Source organism: Hesperophylax consimilis, chromosome 26 (genome assembly GCF_061612785.1).
Source record: "Hesperophylax consimilis isolate HC1 chromosome 26, BYU_Hcon_1.0, whole genome shotgun sequence".
NCBI lineage: Eukaryota > Metazoa > Arthropoda > Insecta > Trichoptera > Limnephilidae > Hesperophylax > Hesperophylax consimilis.
Window position 1 is genome coordinate 22727346 of NC_142861.1, and position 21316 is coordinate 22748661.

Sequence of the window (21316 nt, forward strand, 5' to 3'; positions counted from 1 at the left end):
ATTGGCCATCCGTTTTTAAAACGGGACCCGCCTCCGATTTGAAAACGGAAGTGGGAACGGGCCCTGAAACGCATGATATGATGCGCGTAGCGCTGGGGGCACAAATTATTTTTCCATGAATTGATGCGTGTAGCGGCGAAAAAGTTAATAATAATTATTAATTTGTTTCTTAATGACTCACCCTTTTTATGCTGTCCAGCGTGCCCTATGAAGGCAAGCCACTTGAGCCTGTGCAGAGGCTCCAGGGCCCAAACGGATAGGCGCCTCAGGGTTAATGCATCGCCTCCAGAACTATTCAGCTAAAGATTAAATATTGAACATATTAATTAATTTAATTGAGCTACACCTATTGCATAAAGAGTAGCCAATAACAAAATTTTGTTGTGTTGTTCCAAACGTTGTCACGAAATCATGTCAACAATATGATGATTAGAGTTATTTAGAATTTTCAATATGTATTTGAAAGTTCCCGAACACAGACCAAAGAAGACATAGACATGCCCTAACGCAAAATATGGGTATCATTTCAGCGAGCTGAAGGCAAACTACGTGACAATCTTTTTGACACCAAGAAGGTTGAAGTTGTCTTAAATAAACTGTGACATCATTCGTACTTTAACCTCCAATGAATGCACATCGAAAAAATCAGATCCTGTGCAGAAAAGTAAAGTTCGCCTTAAAACCTTACATTAGGTTTAAGCAGAAAAGTCAGTTTATCAAGGGACTTTTCTGCGCAAGGCTTTCTCTTAAGTATATTTATTTCACTTATTTGTTTTTACGGCGGTGAGTAAATTATAAAATATTTGTAAACGTGTCTAAATATATGTAACTAAATATCCAAAGCATGACCGTTATGATTTACAACTACAAATCAGAATGTGATTGCAGGTTGAAAATGGCCAAGAATCAGCAATTTAATTGGAACTTTTCAAAATTCTAATTAAAGCATTGTGACAATCAAATGTGACAAACTTTAAAACAAACCAAATTACACAAATCGGAACGTGATTGCAGGTTGAAAATGGCCAAGAATCAGCAATTTAATTGGAACTTTTCAAAATTCTAATTAAAGCATTGTGACAATCAAATGTGACAAACTTTAAAACAAACCAAATTACACAAATCGGAACGTGATTGCAGGTTGAAAATGGCCAAGAATCAGCAATTTAATTGGAACTTTTCAAAATTCTAATTAAAGCATTGTGACAATCAAATGTGACAAACTTTAAAACAAACCAAATTACACAAATCGGAACGTGATTGCAGGTTGAAAATGGCCAAGAATCAGCAATTTAATTGGAACTTTTCAAAATTCTAATTAAAGCATTGTGACAATCAAATGTGACAAACTTTAAAACAAACCAAATTACACAAATCGGAACGTGATTGCAGGTTGAAAATGGCCAAGAATCAGCAATTTAATTGGAACTTTTCAAAATTCTAATTAAAGCATTGTGACAATCAAATGTGACAAACTTTAAAACAAACCAAATTACACAAATCGGAACGTGATTGCAGGTTGAAAATGGCCAAGAATCAGCAATTTAATTGGAACTTTTCAAAATTCTAATTAAAGCATTGTGACAATCAAATGTGACAAACTTTAAAACAAACCAAATTACACAAATCGGAACGTGATTGCAGGTTGAAAATGGCCAAGAATCAGCAATTTAATTGGAACTTTTCAAAATTCTAATTAAAGCATTGTGACAATCAAATGTGACAAACTTTAAAACAAACCAAATTACACAAATCGGAACGTGATTGCAGGTTGAAAATGGCCAAGAATCAGCAATTTAATGGGAACTTTCAAAATTCTAATTAATACATTCACATTATTAGTATTTAAATTCTAATTAATACATTCAATTTTACTGTCAATCAAATGTGACAAACTTTGAAAAAACCCAACCTTATAAATGAAGGGTTAAGGTTTAAGAAACCTTGGGAATTCTGAGAATTCCCCCATCACGAGCGAAAAAAGAACCCATGTTTGGGAAAAGACTGAAAACCGATCATAAAACATAGCTGATTTTATTTATTTAAGGAACATGTACATGTGTATATAAGAATTAAATGAAATGTTTAATATCACCTGTGATTGGAGTATGGCAGCTGATCTGTAGTATTCTGTGAGCTCATTTCTGAAGGCCGACACTAATCCCTCTCCCACAAGACCTAGTAGACAGATTCAATATTAAAATAGTCATGTATAAACAAATCCTTTTTATTATATATGTAAATCAAATGTTCACTCTTCCCATTGTTGGAGATATCATATCTTACGCAGACGACACTGTAGTTATCACAAAAGGAAAATCATGGGAGGAAACAAAGAGGATAGCCAATATCAATATAAACATACTCAAAACATGGTTCGACCTAAATTGTCTCTCACTAAATACCGAGAAAACATATTTCATCCCATTCTCTTTACAGGAAAAAAATTTCGAAAACAATATTACCATTAAAATCCATTCATCACAATGTGAAAATAAAAAAGAATGCGGCAATGCAAATTGTTTACCAATAACATGCAAAAATGTATAAAGTATCTGGGTATCATAGTAGATAGACACTTAAAATAGTATAAAGTATCTGGGTATCATAGTAGATATTTATATAAAGTATCTGGGTATCATAGTAGATAGACACTTAAAATAGTATAAAGTATCTGGGTATCATAGTAGATATTTATACTATTTTAAGTGTCTATACACTTAAAATAGTATAAAGTATCTGGGTATCATAGTAGATAGACACTTAAAATAGTATAAAGTATCTGCGTATCATAGTAGATAGACACTTAAAATGGAACGAACAAGTCCAAAATACGGCAACCAGAGTAAGAAAACTTATTTACTTATTCATTAGATTGAGAAACATCCTATCAAATAATGTGATTAAAACTATTTATTTCTCTCTTGCCCAATCTATTCTACAATATGGTATAATTGGGTGGGGGGGACTTTCAAAACTAACCTCTTACCCGTAGAAAAGGCACAGAGGTTAATTCTAAAAGTCATCCTACGTAAATCATCTATATTTCCAACAACACGGTTATTTAACTCTTTTAGGGTTCTCAGTCTAAATAATATATTAAAAAAGAACTCATTGCTACAAACTCACAAAGATCATTTCAATCCTACAATAACATTTCCAAAAATAAGTGTAAGTGTAATAAGATCATGTGGCAACTTAGAAATCCCTAAATTTAAAATGAGCGCTTCTCAACACCATTATACTTATCAAGGAATAAAATTTTTTAATGCACTCACATATAAAATCAAATCTGAAAAAAATTATAAAGCCTAAATTACACATAAAACAACTTCTTGATGAACCAAATAATAATTATAAGTTTTAATTTAATTTTTTACGTATCTTTTAATTACAAGTACATATTAGTAGTAATTGATCAAATTTTAACAGTACATACTTAATAATTAACATACCCAATTGTCGTATTACATTCCATATATAAGCATTATTTTACTTTATTTTAAGCATATTCACATCGTATAATATGAATCAGTTGTTACTATCACATCGAGAAACGTCTGGACGCGAAACACAAAGCTGGTTGGTTGCTGGGAAGTAAATTATGAACATTTATAAAAGTGTCTTAACTAAATACTTAAACGAAATATTCGACTCTGAAAATACAACCGAATTTTTTTGCCGAATTTGGACTTCGCAAATTTGTTCATAACGTGGCGAGTAATTTGCGCTCCCATGTAAAAATGTCTATTCATTCAAAAGCAGATTTTACTTTTAAGAAGTAAATGGTGATATTATAATGCGAGATGCCTATTTACTGTCAGATTGATTTATTGACGAATCACAGTCAGCTTCACTCCCTTCGTTCTTCAACAGTTGATTTTACCCCTCGCCATTATCTTCTCGTCTATTAATTCCAAAGATATTAGAAGAACGAGATGTGCTATGAGCAGTTCATACTGTGCAGAATTGTTTTGCCCAGTGTCGCCGGTTTTGTTCACCAATACTACTGCACACCTTCGCTTACGCTAAGGACGTATCGTTTCAGTTGGCACTAATACATAGAACAGATTTCTGTGCGTACACGTCCCGATAGTATTCAAAGTACCCTAATTAGGTAGTACTCCGCCTACGGTCCGGCGGCCAACATAGCATATCTCGTTCTTCTAATATCTTTGATTAATTCCTATGTCTGTGATAATTAACTATTTAATTTCATCATTAATTAACAAAAAAAAAATATTTTTCTTTTTTTACCATATCCTCTTGAAATATTATATCAGCATTCGAACCACCAATAGCTTATTGTCGCAATTTATTATGTACCTTCGCTTGCAATATTATCAGCTCCGTTTACTCCAAATGAATAAAATAACTCCATGTACCACCTACTACCTACTTATTAATCGAAATGCAATAATATTATTTTTATTTTACTACTGTTCCGTAACGCCAATTGCTTTTGACAGGCCGTGTACTAACCAATCGTATCGTCAGAATTTGAACTGTATAGTTTAAATTTCGCACATGTCAGCTGGATCCACGGAGGCCGTGGGCCGAGCAGTCGCACAAAAACCGTTCGTCCCGTCATAACAACATTGCCGGTTCCTTATCGAAATAATTATCTTACGTATTTTTTATCGCAATTTAATCTAAAATAACGAGTGCTACCAACCACGCTAAACGTTCCAGTGCTGACAGATGATGCTCACTATGCAGATTTCACCATCTCCTCCCGGTAAGTTGATTGTGAATTAACGTTATGCATTGTGTTCTCGCATCGCCTGTCACAAGCTATATAATTAATTTATACTTTATCTGTGTGGAATAGCCCTGTAAAGGGCGGCTATTCCAACCCCTGTTCGTTTTTCGAACATTTTTGGTGCCGAAACTAGGGAACTTTAAGATTATAATCTATCTATGCCAAAACGGATAGTGCTGTGGAATGTTTCTTAAATATTGAATAATAATCAATTCGAACAGTAATTAGGTAGGTACCTAGCGCTTGAGTATTTACGACCTACCGCGCATATAATTATAATAGATTAAATTATTATCATTTATTTTGTTTCGTTTTTGGGTACGTTTCCAATCGTGTTTATTCAACATGGCCCCAGCCATTCAAATATTGCGCCGGAAACGGACATTAGCGAATAATAGGTTAGTCAAGACACATGAAATAGCAAAAAGCGCTTTGCACGATGCAACTAAGTGCAACTTACTGTTAGCGCATTATACTACTCTGGAAAAGATAGTTCTTGAATTTGAAACGTCTCACGCGGAAATATTAGCTTTAGATGACACAAACGAAATTGATGAAGATAAAATTCGCGAAACCTTTGACGAGATGTATTATCAAATTGTGGAAATTTACCAGGAGTTAACCAGTCAGTCTCTCGATTGTAAAACCGCGAATGCGTGCACAAACGTTAAATTACCAAAAATAAACATTCCAATATTTTCTGGAAATGTCAAGCAATGGCCCGAATTTTACGACATGTTTAACGCTCTCATTCATGAAAACAAATCTTTATCCAACATCGAACGCATGCAGTATTTGTTCTCATGTTTATCTGGAGAAGCTTTAGGGTTAATTCGGACATTTCCAGTACAAGGAGCTCACTACGTTGAAGCATATCAAAGATTAATCGCGCGCTATCGTAACGCGCGTGAACTCGCATTTACGTGTTGGCGGGAAATGCTAAATTTAAATTTTCCGTCTACCGATCCTTTTGAATTTCGTCGCGTGTTCGATGTATTTAATGAGGATTTAACAATTTTAAAAGAATTGGATCTCCCAATAGATAATTGGGACTTCGTGCTTTGTTATTTAATTCTGTCGAAATTAGATTCACCTACAAGATGCGCATTCGAACAACTGCAGTCTCCTACCGACCTGCCTTCATATTTGAAACTCAAAGAGTTTCTTTATAACAAATGCGAAGCTCTTGTACGAGACTTACATTTTTCGACTCGCGATAGCAGTACTATTGACAAACCTCTTGCACGGAACTTTAATCAGGCTGCCAAAAAACGCACTTCAGCGCTTCTTTGCGATCTTAAGAAAGGACAGCCTAAAACAAATAGGTCCTCGAACTCCACCACTTACCTGAAATGCTCCTGTTGCGGGGAAGACCACTCCATTTCCAAGTGCAAGGTATTTGCCCTCAAGTCAGTTCAGGATCGCCTACAGTTTGTTCAATCACACCGTTGGTGTTTCAATTGTCTTCATTCTTCTCATTATCTTAAAGATTGTAAATCTTTGTTTACATGTCAAAAATGTCAGCAAAAACATCATACTTTGCTCCATCGAGACGAAAACGCTTCTTTGGAAGATCAGTATCAACACTCCACGACGTCTACGGACCAGGAGCCTTCTTCCGACTCTAAAATTCAGGTCCTGACCAACTTAGGAGACAAGTCCATAGTACTATTGTCAACCGCCAATGTTGGCATTCGCGATTCGTCCGGCCGTTTCCAAACCTTTCGCGCATTGATCGATTCGGGCAGTCAAGCTCACTTCATCACCGATCGTGCTGCGGAGCTTGTAGGCATCCCTCGTCAAGCCAGTTCTCAGAGAGTTAGCGGCTTAGGCCAATCTTCCGCAACCACGTCAGGAATCATTCAATTAGAGATCGGTGTTAAGGGACGGGTTCTCTTCAACATCAAGGCACTTACGCTGCCTAGTATCTGTGGCAACATGCCAACTGTTCGTCTAGATAAGTCATCGTGGCATCAGTTGAGAGACTTGCCTCTTGCCGATCCTGACTGTCACAAACCGGGACCGATTGATCTTCTTTTGGGTGCTGAGGTTTTCTCTTCTCTTCTGAGACCTGGTAATTTGAATGGTGGTCCACGTCAGCCATCAGCTTTCAATTCTGCATTTGGTTGGCTTCTTCTAGGTTCAGTTGGTTCGAACACTGCTCATGAAACGAATTCTTTCATCGTTACTAACGAAGACCGGCTCCACGAAGAGGTCCAGCCACTGTGGGAGTTAGACACCATTCCCCAGTCTTCACACCTCACTCCTGAGGAACAACTTTGTGAACAAATGTACTACACTGACCACTCACGGGACACTTCGGGAAGATACATCGTATCCTTGCCTTTCCGAGAAAGGGGAAGGGATATCTCTTTTCCAGGGTCGCGTGAGATCGCTTTACGTAGATTCCATTCCCTCGAGCGCAAACTCATAGCAAATCCAACCTTACGTGAACAATATTCTGCTTTCATGACTGATTATTTACACAGTGGTCCCATGACTCGTGTTCCTGGAAAAGATTTGCACAAGGGAAAGTATCACATACCTCATCATTGCAATCTTCGTCCAGGCAGCGCTAGCACTAAGTTAAGAGTGGTTTTCGACGCCTCAGCGACGGATGTGAACGGATCCTCGTTAAATGATACCTTGCTTATCGGTCCAAAGCTTCAAAAGAACCTGCTGGAGCTTTTGCTAAAATTTCGTATACCATCGGTGGTGTTTACTGTTGATGTACGACAAATGTATCGCCAAATATTGGTTCAAGAACCAGATCGTGCTTTCCAAAGAATATTTTGGCGTTTTCATTCGTCGGAACCCACCCAAGAGTACCAACTAAACACTGTAACCTATGGTATCTCCTCCGCCCCATTTTTAGCCTGTCGTACTGTCAAACAGTTGACCAAATATGAAGGTTATGATTTACTGCTAGCGCGTCGTGTGCTAACTTCGGATATTTACATAGATGACATCGTCACCGGTTGTAACAGCTTGGAACAAGCTCAACAAACGAAAACCGAAGTTATCGAGCTGTTCAAACGAGGTCAATTCGAATTGCTGAAGTGGGCTAGTAACAAACCAGAATTACTCGCCGATCTGCCTCCGGAATACTGCCTCAATGACTTGGTGTCCATGGATGTTGATAACTCTCACATTCTCAAGGTATTGGGATTAAAGTGGGAGCCACGACATGATACATTTTCATTCGAAGTCTTATGCCTCGATCGCGAGTTTACTAAACGCACTATCCTCAGTGAAGTCGCTCGGGTTTTTGACCCTCTCGTTTTTCTATGCCCTTTGACGTTTTTCGCCAAATCTCTAATACCAAAGTTGTGGGTTTTAAAGGTTGGGTGGGATGACACCCCCTCTGTTGACATTGTTCGTCAATGGGATCGTTATACTAAACAATTACCGCTCTTGAAGTCGTTCAAAATCCCTCGATGGGTGTCATTCCCTCACATGGAGTCATGTCAACTTCATGACTTCTCAGATAGTTCGGAATTTGGATATGGCGCGGTAGTTTACTTGCGAATCATGGATGTTGACGATAAAGTCCAAATATATTTGGTTTGCGCCAAGTCTCGAGTCGCCCCCACAAAAAAGATTTCATTGCCTCGCCTTGAACTGTGTGCGGCAGTTCTTCTAGCAGATCTATTAAAATTCGTCAAAGATTTATACGTACCATTACTTCCGATCTCCAATACCTTTGCGTGGTCGGATTCAACCATCGTGCTCGCCTGGTTACGTTCTCTTTCGTGTCGCTGGAAGACTTTCGTGGCTAACCGTGTCAGTCACATTCAAGATGCTCTCGACAGGACTTCCTGGCATCACGTGTCATCTGGAGATAATCCAGCGGATGTCGCTTCTTGTGGTCAATCCCCAGCCGATCTGATCGATCACACGTTATGGTGGGCGGGGCCTTCGTGGCGGATCCAGTCATTCGATTCTTGGCCGTCTTTCGATGGCAATGTCGACGAAATTGAACTTCACTCTGAGGAACGAGTTCGATCGTTATTTGTCCAACAGGACGAAAATCTGGTGGACCTATTACTAATTAAATTTTCTTCGATTCAGAAGATCCAACGCATTTTCGGTTACTGTCTTAGATTCATCTACAACCTACAGAATAAAGAATCTCGTCGTTTGTATCTTTCATTAAACCGTGCCGAAATTCACACTTCACTTTTGACAGTAGTTAAACGCACTCAACATGTACATTTTAATGATGATATCACGCGCTTGAAAGAGGGCAACCTTATGTCGAAACAAATGCGGAAGCTTAATCCCTTCATTGACGACCACGGTGTGCTCAGGGTGGGTGGCAGGTTATCTCGATCTGGGCTCGAATTCGAGTATAAACATCCTGCCCTACTTCCTCGCGAATCTAAGCTTACTTCTCTTGTGATAGACGCTCTACATCGCTCTACATTAACCAAATTATGTCCATTGCCTAGTCAATGTGACTAATCATCTTCGCTTCCGCGGCGCATTCTTTCTTATCATTTTCATTATTATTATTAATATATATATTTTTTCTTTTTCTTCTCTCTTTTCACTATTTCTTCGTTCACGCAACGTTCCACAGCATTGCCCGTTTTGTTTCTAAATTTTCTTTAAAATACACGTTGTTGTATTTTGGTGGGCGGAATGTTCCGTAACGCCAATTGCTTTTGACAGGCCGTGTACTAACCAATCGTATCGTCAGAATTTGAACTGTATAGTTTAAATTTCGCACATGTCAGCTGGATCCACGGAGGCCGTGGGCCGAGCAGTCGCACAAAAACCGTTCGTCCCGTCATAACAACATTGCCGGTTCCTTATCGAAATAATTATCTTACGTATTTTTTATCGCAATTTAATCTAAAATAACGAGTGCTACCAACCACGCTAAACGTTCCAGTGCTGACAGATGATGCTCACTATGCAGATTTCACCATCTCCTCCCGGTAAGTTGATTGTGAATTAACGTTATGCATTGTGTTCTCGCATCGCCTGTCACAAGCTATATAATTAATTTATACTTTATCTGTGTGGAATAGCCCTGTAAAGGGCGGCTATTCCAACCCCTGTTCGTTTTTCGAACAACTACTATTCTTAAATTAATGTTAAATGTAAATAAATATATTCTTAAATTTATTTACATTTACCGTGTATCTAATTTAGTAACTGCTGTTTTAGTCTATTTTCATTATCTATACATTTTGTTTATTTCTTACTTTATAAAAATAAAAACTTTCTTTCTTTTCTTTACCCTATGTATATTGTAATGGCACTACTCCCCAACTCAAACACGAGAAACGTTATTCTCTATTGAATTGGGTAGTTATGTTAAAAAGAAAACATTTTTACTGTAATTAGTTTTTTTAGTATAACATATTTATGTTTTTTTATAAAAGAAATATATTTTTAAAAAAATATATATATATATATATTATATAATATAATAAACGCTCTTCTGTCCTGTTCATGCAAAACGAACTCTAAGCAGAATTCTTGCTTGAACAGAATATGCAATAATTACAATAGCGTATTATCCAAGGAGGATATTTTCAGTTGCGAACTTACCAAACACAAGAGGTCCATAAAAGACTATTTCTCTGATGGTTTGTGAATAATGTTATGTCTCTATTGTTTATATTTCCATTATGATTTGATTTATATCTACAAACTTTCTCCATGGCTATAAATGTTTTGTTTTGTAATGTTTCGTTTTATATAATCTTTTGTTTTGTATAAATTTTTTAATTCATATTCCTTTCTTACAAATTTAATTCACCTATTTTGGAATAATAGACAGCATAATGATCCATAATTGGTTTTATTTTGGCTATATAATACTTATGTACAAACTGAAATAAATGAAAGCTGTCAATTTCCCGAAAATTAAATAAAAATAAAAATGTAAATATTTGTTTGTTCAAAATCTTAAATCTCCAAAAGTTCTCCACTGATTGCTTTGAAATTTTGTCACAACTTTGCATTCAAATACGCGTGTGTTTTTATATACTTATATTATATAGATGTCACCTGTAACAGGTAGAACTTTTTTTCAAAAACAGCTTATCTGTTAGATAAACATGCTGTTTTTGAAAAACAACGTCATCTGTTGAACGTAATGTATTGTTTCTCTATCTGAACAGACAGACTGTGATATTAGTATATGAGCTGACTATAGATGGCACTAGATTAGTATATTAGGTTAGCCGTAGATGGCGTTAGCTGTTGAGAAAAATGGGACGACAAATAAGGTAGCGACCTCAAGGTCGGGGTCCAGATTATTCCAACATTCTGCTAATTAGGATATCAGAGCTTATTGTAAATCTATCACAATAAACTCCAAAGTGTTTTGTTGAAGCCAGAGTTTTTATTGAGAGTTTTAGATAATCCCGGATATACAAATATTTTGGCCCTGTTTCGGATGCAATAAACACATTTTGCCCAGTTTTTCCAGCAATGGGCACGTTTTATTCCTGTATGACTTATTTATTTTTAAAAAGAACCAAGATCTTTAAAAAATATTTAATAAAGTAGTTTATTTATTGCAATCTTGAAGTCACTGCAGTTGAAAAATGTCAACCTCAGAAGAAAGGTAGTTTAGGAGTGTAGTAAAAAGCATGATCATCGGTAGGTTGGTCCTGCCTCTTGGAAAAATAAAAAGCCTGCGGTGCCTAGCTCTGGTGAAGTTATCGGAGACATAAATCGTAATTCATTTCAGAACATCAGGATTGCAAATATGCCCACTGAAGTCATACTTTTCATGCATTGACTTGATCACAACCATTTACAGAAGATAAAAATAAAAAACGCAAACTCCAAAATATTCAATGATAAACAAATACAATAGAAAAGACCGCAGTCTATCTTAGGTCATAGAGAAACGCAAGCCACTGATGAATAGGTTAGTATAAAATTCAGGATAAATTATATATTAATGTTTTACAATAAAAAAATTTAGAATAAATAGGTCTCACCTATGGGCATACATCCAGACGAAGGGTCCATGTATCTCGTGATGTTGTTGTGCAGGTGGCCCAGTTCCGCCACCCGGGCCCCGAGCAGGGCGCGCCCCCGGAGGGGCTCCTGTCCCCGGGGCTCCCCGCCGCCACTAGCGACCCCCACGCCCAGCGCCGAGTACAGAGCGGCCTGCACGGCGTCTCTTTCTCCAGGTTCGGCGGATACCACAGATTCCGTGGCTAACGAACAAACACACATTATATTTCCCCATAGATGGAATCGGCTTATTTATAATCATCATCATCATTAATTACACCCGCAACAAACCTAACCGTTTTTTTTTTCTTATAATATTACATTAATATTTTTAAATTATTTATTTTGAGAAACCGAAACGGTTACCCTCAATCTTGGAATATTAAATTCTGGTAGCAGGTAAACATATATAAAGTTTAATACATACACGACGGGGTGCGGGGTAAAGGGGGTGTGGAGGTCCAATTAGAGGGAGCGAGTACTGCACTCTCACCGGAGCGCCCCACGCTCGGGGGCACTACAGAGGCCCCCGCCAGAGCCCACAGCAGCTCCAGGACCGCCACCCGCTTCTTCAGCATGTGTTGGGACTGAAAGACAGATTAAACATCAAATATCAAATTGACAAACTTCAATCAGTGTTTAATGCAGCAGCACGGCTCATAACCGGGGTTTCAAAATATTCGCACATTTCAGAACACCTTCGTAACCTTCAATGGCTCAAGTGCCCTGAAAGAATCCAGTACAAACTGTGCTGGATGGTGTTTAAATCCATCAATGAAATGGCCCCACCCTACATCTCTGAACTATGCGTCCCGGAAAACACTGGTCTGAGGCAGTCAACTCTTAGATCAGCAACATCATCAGCTGTAGGCAGACTGATAGAACCTAAGCGCAAGCCAAATACTAAGTTTGGTGATCGCGCTCTCGGTGTATCTGGGCCGAAGGCTTGGAATAAACTCCCTCCGGAAGTAAGATCCATAACAAGTCCAACAGAATTCAGATCTAAACTAAAAACTTACCTTTTTAAACTGTCGTACCCTTAGATTAAATATACCATTCCTAAGAGAAAGTCCAGTTATATTCAATTTTTCAATTAAGTCCTAAATCCTGTATCTAAAATTCGCCAATAAACAATTAGATAATGTTAATTGAGTGTTAATCTCAAGTGACCTACCAGATAAGTATTGTACTGTATATTTTCTCCATAAATAGTTAAGTAATAACATAGATCACTGTAGAAATGTATTATAAGTTTGTACAGCGCCCTTGAGGTGATTTTGCACAAAAACGGCGCTATACAAGTCATCCAATTATTATTATTATTATTATATTAAACAATCAGTAATAAGAAGAAGAATATCAAATTTCATGTTGAGAATATTATTATTTTAATAAAAATATTGCACATTTTGTATGGCGCCTTTTTGTAAAAATCAACTGTAAATGATGAATACTTGGAGCAGGTTGTGGGATGAGTTTGTGTATTTGGGAGGTATGTTTATGAGATATGAAAAGGTTGATAGAGATATTGAAAGAAGGTTAAATGCACCAAACTCCATTAACGGAGGACTGAATGCAATTGGCGCTAACAAAAATTGTCCAAAGAAGCGAAGGTCCACAACGGAGTGCTGCTACTTACCCTGATGTATGATGTATGGCAGAGAGGCATGAAACTGGCAAACAAATGAGATGAATGAGAAATATGGAGATTCACAAAGAATGCAATGCGATGAAAGGAGTGTAAGGAGAATATACGATGCAAATGTGAATGTTAGAAGAAGTCAGGGACGCCCGAGGAAGACATGGCATACTCAAATAAACCAAATACTTGAGTTGGGCCATGTTGTGAGTCAATCAACCTCCAAGACTCCGTTACCTTCAGCTGATGGTGATAGTGCGAGAATGAGTCTGCCTGTTTATGTGAGTGTGAGTGCATCAGGCGCTCCCGTATCCGGCGGCAGAGTAGCTCCTCACTGCCCACCCCTGCCCCCGCACTTGAGCCAGCTGCCGATATGGCGGCCACCGACATTCGGTAAGCCGACTCCGCCACTTCTGCAATTCAAATAAAATGAGTTAGTTCTGCAAACAATATGCATGTAAATATAAACGAACGGTGATGAAGATTAGATTAACCTTTTGACCGCGTCAACTATGTCAGGTTTTCAATAGGAACCCGAAAATCGAATTTTGGAATACGTAAATGTCATGTCAATCATGCCAGATAGAAATAAAAGATACACAATATGGAGCCAAATCCAAGGTTATAAAGCTATTGAGATGTTTATTAAAAATACTAATTTTAGTTGTGCCTCTATATGTAACTCCAGTTCAACGACATGTAGAATTTTATGCTTTTAATTTAAGCTTTATTTTCAAAATTGGAATTATTTGTTTGTAGAATCCAGAAAAGCAATAAAGTATCTACCTATAATATAATATATTGACAGAAAATTATTTTAATTGCCATTTTCAAAATTGGGACTGATTTGTTTTGAATTCAGACTATCCCCATTGATGTATTATAATATTTACATGAGACACGAAAAAAATTATTCCACTTTTTTACCTCCAAATTACAACTCCAACACTCGAACGCTTAACGACCGGAAACTACCAAATCTATCCCCGCGCACTGCTACTGAGATATTAGTATGCAATAGTGTCTCTATGACCATAAAGTGATTTATCACAGGCCTGTGCTAGTCAAAACATAAAACTTCTTACAAAAAGGTACATTATGTTATGGCTGTTGCGGCGCCAATAACCTCTTCCTCACATTCAATAAATGCTGACATCCCTCAGGGAACAGTTCTATCTCCGACTTTGTTATCGTGTACATCAGTTGATGACAGTACAGTCCTTAGATACAGGCTTGTTTTGACAAGCCCCCAAAAGGGCACAGATTTGAAGCGGAGAATGGACGGTCACCTCGAGAAAATTTCCTCATGGAGTAAGAATAAATTCTTCTAATTTAATGATTCATAAACCCAGAGGCGGCTCCAGGGGTCCAGAAGTAGAAGGTCAATCGAAAAAAAAATTAAATGTTAATACATATTGCTAATATTATAAAAATGGAAATGTATGTAATTAATTTGCCATTACCACAGACATAGGAATTAATAGACGAGAAGATAAAGGCGAGGGGTAAAATCAACTGTTGAAGAACGAAGGGAGTGAAGATGACTGTGATTCGTCAATAAATCAATCTGACAGTAAATAGGCATCTCGCATTATAATATCACCATTTACTTCTTAAAAGTAAAATCTGCTTTGAATGAATAGACATTTTTACATGGGAGCGCAAATTACTCGCCACGTTATGAACAAATTTGCGAAGTCCAAATTCGGCAAAGTAAGGCAGCTTCTATATTCAGAGTCGTAGTTAGTTTCAGAGTATTTAGTTAAGACACTTTTATAAATGTTCATAATTTACTTCCCAGCAACCAACCAGCTTTGTGTTTCGCGTCCAGACGTTTCTCGATGTGATAGTAACAACTGATTCATATTATACGATGTGAATATGCTTAAAATAAAATAAAATAATGCTTATATATGGAATGTAATACGACAATTGGGTTTATTCTCTTTTTTCACATCTATTTTTACCAGTTTTCATAGTACAAGTAAACATTTTGCCGTGTTATTTCGTAAAATGAACCGATGATGCCTCGACCATAGTTCGCACAAGAATGATGACGTCACGTTTTCAAATATCACTTGAGGCCGTACGCGAGCCCAGCCGGCTCAATGGAACCGGTATGGGGAGTGGGGATAATACGCTTTTAATCACTTAGGGCAGGTCTACCTAATATTCATATGTCTATGGCCATTACCTATTCTGAAGCAGGTAGTACAATATTGTTTAATTTAAGATTATTTATTTACACACATAACTAATTCATGTTTTTTTTTTCTTTTAAAGATCTTTTCCTACTAAAAGTTTTAATTTTAATTTGTATTAACTCCAAACTCAGTCAATTGTTTATCAGTAGACTTAAAAAGTAAGCAATAAAAGCAAAAATACCTATATGTTTATTTTATTGCACCCGCAAATGCACTGATAAAAATGATAACCCTTGTTTTTAACCTATTTTTTTTTCTCTTGTAACATAAACTAATTGTCACTTTATTTGATTTATTTCGATATGATATCCACATAATTTGACATGTTAAATTACTCCATACAAATTACGTCAACAATGGATAAACATAATTTCAAGTTAAAGATGGCTATCATTTATAGCACAAAAAAAATACCACAGACATTTTTCACATCTCCCTCTAATACCTTAATAATCTTAGGTCGTAGATATCTCTATCTCACCGTGGACATGTCTGGAAATTCCTTGAAAATAAATTTTGTATTATACTAAGCATACGTCAGACATGATAGTGTTTACCTCCTTTGTCTGTATAGCAAACAGAAAGAAAGGAGATAGCTTTGGGATAAAACTTGAAGTGACCCACGATAGGTACATAGAGTAGCTTCTCATTTGGACGCTAGATGGCACTGGAACTCGCTATTACCGTATGAATATGCACAAATATTAAAAATAATAATCGGGTAGTTCGTTAAATCCTTTGTTATATTAATACTATTGCAGCATATTTTGCGAGGTCTTTGACCAAAAGACCTTCGTAGACAAGCCGCCACTGCATAAACCTAATTGTGTCTGATGATAAGACCTTCCAGGAATCAATCATTCCAATAAGGCTTCCATTAACATGCTCGGTGTAACCTTAAAACTATATATTATTAATTCAATACCTCTCTAAAATACTTCTTAGAAACCAATACTTATCAATAAGATCACATTACAGTAAATTAAAATTCCGTTTTTTAATTTGGTAATTATTCGGTATCGCTGGCCATGCTTCATACGATTTTTTTTAAATAAAACTTTTTAATTCACCTTAATATTATGACTTAAGAAACTTGGGAAAATTTTAATTATAACATTAAAATTTTCAATTATGTAAATGAAAATTCACTTTCATTAGGGATGACAGCCATTTACGGTAAGTACTTAAGAGTGGCCAGCGATCCCGAATATTTACCAATAATTGAATAAATTTACCTTTGGTAGGACATAGTTTGGTGCACAATTTCCTCAAGCATTCAGATATCTCTATCACAGAATCTGTGTTACTTCCAGTCATGTTTTCCTGGAAACACACACTGATATAACAACTAGAATATCAAGTCTACAAACACCAGCATAAGAAGATGGACATATTATACGGCAGAAACAATGAATTGTGCTTCACTTCACTGCCCACACTCTGGGTGTGTTGATGGCACAAGAGAACTACATGACTCATAGAAAAAATGTTACAAACATGTTACTTCTTCAACTTATTTGCTCCTGGGATTTGAAATAAATAAATATTAAATAAACTCTCGCCATTAATAATAAAATTGTAGTGTACATGTTTACTGACATTTATAGATAGGTTCACATGATTATTATGCTTTGCCAATATTATGGCAAATTTTTTTATCCTTTATTTGGCGTTAAAGACAACAATATAAATTAATTTAGCAGCAAACAAGTCATATTATAGTTATCCATTCTGATTTACTATAGCCGTCAAATAAAATTGACAGTAACCTCACTAAACATCTATTTTGGCGCTGGAACATTTGACCTTTCCGATGTATGAATTTGCACATCGTTATTTTTAATATTTAATCAACAACTGCATCACTCTTCCACCTTTTCTTTGATAAATTATTGATAATATTTTAGACACAAATAATAAATAATGCCTCTGGAAGCTAACTGTCAAATTCTTGATTGTGGGAAAATTTGATATGTTATTTAGGTGCTACCCTGAGAAGGGATAAATGTGATTTTTAGTGTCGTAGATATTATCAAACAAAATAAACTCACAGCATTTAATGATTCCGCAATTTAATTCCTCCCAAAACAAAGGAAAACGGCTATTATCTGTCTAATTTCTCGATTTAAATAATATGGTTGACCATAGATTTATTGAATACGTAGATGATTGAATATATTTCTATGGAATTGTGAATTTTTCAACGGCTACCCGATACAGAACTTATCTAACCTACCAGTGCGTAAGTAAGTACAGACATTTTTTAAATCGATTTTCATTTTATCTAAACTACCAATAATCAGCCAGTCCAAAATAGCTCATTTTTTTTATTATTACACCTTTCAAAGAGAAGATACGTGAATGGAAATAAATAATGTTATTGAAAGGTACTGAACTACATAATTGAAAAACATTTTTTCAAAATGGTTCAGGTTTCATAAACATTGGAAAATCTAATGATACCAGCTGCTTTCATGAAAAAGTTTTGTGTTAATATGTGTGATTTCCCAGAGAAGAAATATTTTGACATAAAATTAAAGGAAATGCACTTTACCAAAGTTTTTTTTTAATTTTTTTTGTCATTATTTTGTTTTTTGGGGACTAAGTAACACAGCTTTTTAGGATGCCACTGCGGACTTTTAAATTCAGGGGGAAGTACGTTTTGATTTGTCATTTTCATCTTCTGCTTGCGTCTTTAAAATCAACACGGCAATCTTCACACCATTTTTAACCACTCAGCGGATGTGTACTTGTACCAGTCATGCTGGTTTAGAAGTCTGGTCATCTTAAATGTATGTCCCTCATGATGTGGAAATGGAGTTTTTTTTACATTTATCACGGGCGTGGCTTTTTATAGGTATTTGAATTAAAAAATGTTTTGATTTTGTAATTCAAATACCGATTAAAAATGTGCTTTTAGATCCAATTTTATCCCTGCAAATATAAGTTACTGATGTTCTGTTACCATTATTCTAAAAGAAAAGTGAAAGCTACTGCTCTGGAGACTGCAGGAGTGATGATTTATTAAATGCAGTCCGTAGACAGCCCCCTCCTTCCCGTATCACCAGCACCTCCCCCCTCCCCTCACGGAATGCAGGCCGGCGGCTGGAACTGGTTCAAGGTCACATTGATCTCGACAAATAAATAAGTCCAGACTGACGCATGTGTAGGTATACTTTTAACTACAGGCTGGTCGTAAATTGTAAGGTAGCGGTGCTTCTCAAAATAGAGGCAATGGAACCACGAAAAAATGCTCAGAATTCCATGAACAGTCAGGTTTGGTATTCATCCACAATATGCTATCAACTGTCTGCCTACAGGATATTTTGAACACGTTGTTCGCCAATCTGAGAACTGAAGAAACTCATAGTCACCAGCACAGTCTTTGGCAGGAGAAGCAGAGAAAGATCACCGATGCGTTGGAGTGATCAAATATCACAGGAGTCTGGAACGTCTGTTTCTTGGCCCTAGATGCAGCGCAGGACCGCGAGGAGTAGAGGAGCATTGTCCACCAGGGATATTGGAGTGGGGCCGGGTCACACTCCTCTGCAATAAGGCAATAACCAATTGGATAGAACAATATAAGAAGACCGTGGAATCTCGAAGCAGAAGCTCCTACAAGAGACAAGTGAAACATAAGTTTTGATAATTTTAACCTCAACTTGGCAGTTGGCAGGACCATCAACTTTTACAGGAGTCGAATGAATGGAAATGGATACTTACTCACAGCGAGTAATCGACTTACTCCCTTTTGACACACAAGTTATGCTTAGTGAAATAATTTGTTCTAATCCAACGGTATATTTATAAACATACCTATATATGAACACATATTTTTAATTTTCGCAAGCTGAATTATGTGCACTGCGCAGACCTACTAACCCTTTATACCTACAGATTTTACTTTTAAGACGTAGGTATCCGAAAGACGTTTCAGAAGCAATTGACAGACGAGACAGAGCGCGTACCGCATGATTTGAGATTGTAACCGGTAGCGTCATGTGTTTTTAAAAAAATATATAAAAAATCACCAAAATGACATCCACATTTTTTACTTCAAATAGGAATCGCTGTTAAAAGTTTGTCGGATACGTCCTAATACACTATGTATACGTAACACGTAAAGTTTAAGAAGCTCTGGCATTAGGCTTGTAATTATTTGAAATCCTGCACACAGCATCCCAGCGATGAAATCGACCTTTTATGTGAGTGTGTAAGAAATCGAAATTATGATAAAGTAAATGTAAAAAACAGGAAAAAAAAATAAAAAGATTAAAATTGACGAATTGTAGCGAATTCTTGTTTTAGCTCGACTGTTTTGCAGTTCGTCTGCCTGTAAATGTTTTTGTACGTTCCGTTTCCGTTTCAAGATGGTAGCCATTTTAGGTAAAAATAAAAATTTCAAAAGTGAAATCGTCGTGTTTATTTGGACTTTCTTGTTCACATTTTTTAAATATTGTGATAGCTTTATTCCCGAAGAAAGTTTTAAAAAAGAATTGTCATTGAGATAGTGATTTTCTTTTGACAAATGGTATAATTCCATAATTTGAAATTTTAAAAAAATATGCCTAAAATATATTGTTTATAATTAAGTAGGTAGTTAAAACCTACCTACAAATCTTATGATTTCTGAGGATTTTTTTTGTATTAAATAATAAGATAAAATTAGAAATATACTTTTTGGACGAGAGGTCTACTGTTCACAGAACTGCTAGTAATAAGATTAAGTTATAGGTTGATAAAATTACAATCTATCGTAGGTTACTTACGAAGGTATAATAATTGGATAATTTGTAGAGCGCCGTTTTTGTGAAAAATCACCTCAAGGGCGCTATATATCCTACTACTGTTCAACATCATATTTCGCTATTCAAATATTTTTTCTTAGGAGATTCTAAGTGGAAACATAAATATTCGCTAATTTCACCAATCTAAGAATAAAACTGTGTTCGGCGCCAGTAAAACAATAATAATTAGAAATCTAAAAAGTAACTACTTTTCATTTTCCCAAACAATTCATCTTTAAACCACAGATGCTATAAATTAAACTTGTATTAGAGAGTATTATAATATCTGACATCAGATCTGTGAATAGAACCACTTATGATTATTTCTCAGAAGCAGTAGCTATTAAGATTTATATAATATTTCTATAGAGGTAGGTACCTAGTACCTACCTACTTTATCGTTCCTATTCTAGTTATTACCTAGAAAATAATGTTATTTTCGCATGGAACATTAAATTTTCTTTAAAATAATATTATTACCTACGAGTAGTTTTTTTCCTGTTGCTCAGCAAAGTGGGTGTGTACGTGTGTACTTGAGAATCAGGCGCGGATTTGGAAGTTGGGCATTTTTTTCTTTTATGCGATTCGTAGTAAAATAATTTATGCCTTGCTTATAATGATTTATTTGAATATTGGAATAAAATTGGGTATATATCGTTTGGTAGGGAGTAATGAACAAATATTTAGGCCTGTATCAACATTTTAAAGATATTGGATGAGTGGTTTAAATATGGATATTGGTTTGTGGAAGAACGTTGTATATATGTTTTTGTCAAAATCACGGAGCGTGGTTTAATTCGTGGGAAAAAAAACGGATATCTTATGTTCAAAACTGGAAAGACATCAAAGCCAAGAAACTAAATGGTACAGGAAAGCAGTTTATATTTGACCAGAAAAAGTATGAAGCTTTTTACCTGTCTAAGTAAGTTTTGTGGAA

The 21316-nt window shown here is 36.2% G+C and overlaps 1 protein-coding gene across 1 annotated transcript in view; it reads right to left on the minus strand.

Moving 5' to 3' along the window:
• Nucleotides 1-17728, minus strand: part of LOC149411310 (gamma-tubulin complex component 3 homolog) — a 37600-nt gene extending 19872 nt beyond the window's left edge. The window contains exons 1-7 of the mRNA XM_089647513.1: nucleotides 17644-17728; nucleotides 16828-16915; nucleotides 13626-13801; nucleotides 12177-12336; nucleotides 11731-11952; nucleotides 2096-2178; nucleotides 182-299 (exon numbers count right to left, since the gene is read on the minus strand). Coding sequence (XP_089503639.1) covers nucleotides 182-299; nucleotides 2096-2178; nucleotides 11731-11952; nucleotides 12177-12336; nucleotides 13626-13801; nucleotides 16828-16909 — 841 coding nt within the window. The 5' untranslated portion in view covers nucleotides 16910-16915; nucleotides 17644-17728. The remainder of the gene's footprint in view (nucleotides 1-181; nucleotides 300-2095; nucleotides 2179-11730; nucleotides 11953-12176; nucleotides 12337-13625; nucleotides 13802-16827; nucleotides 16916-17643) is intronic.
• Between the last annotated feature and the right edge of the window lie 3588 nt (nucleotides 17729-21316).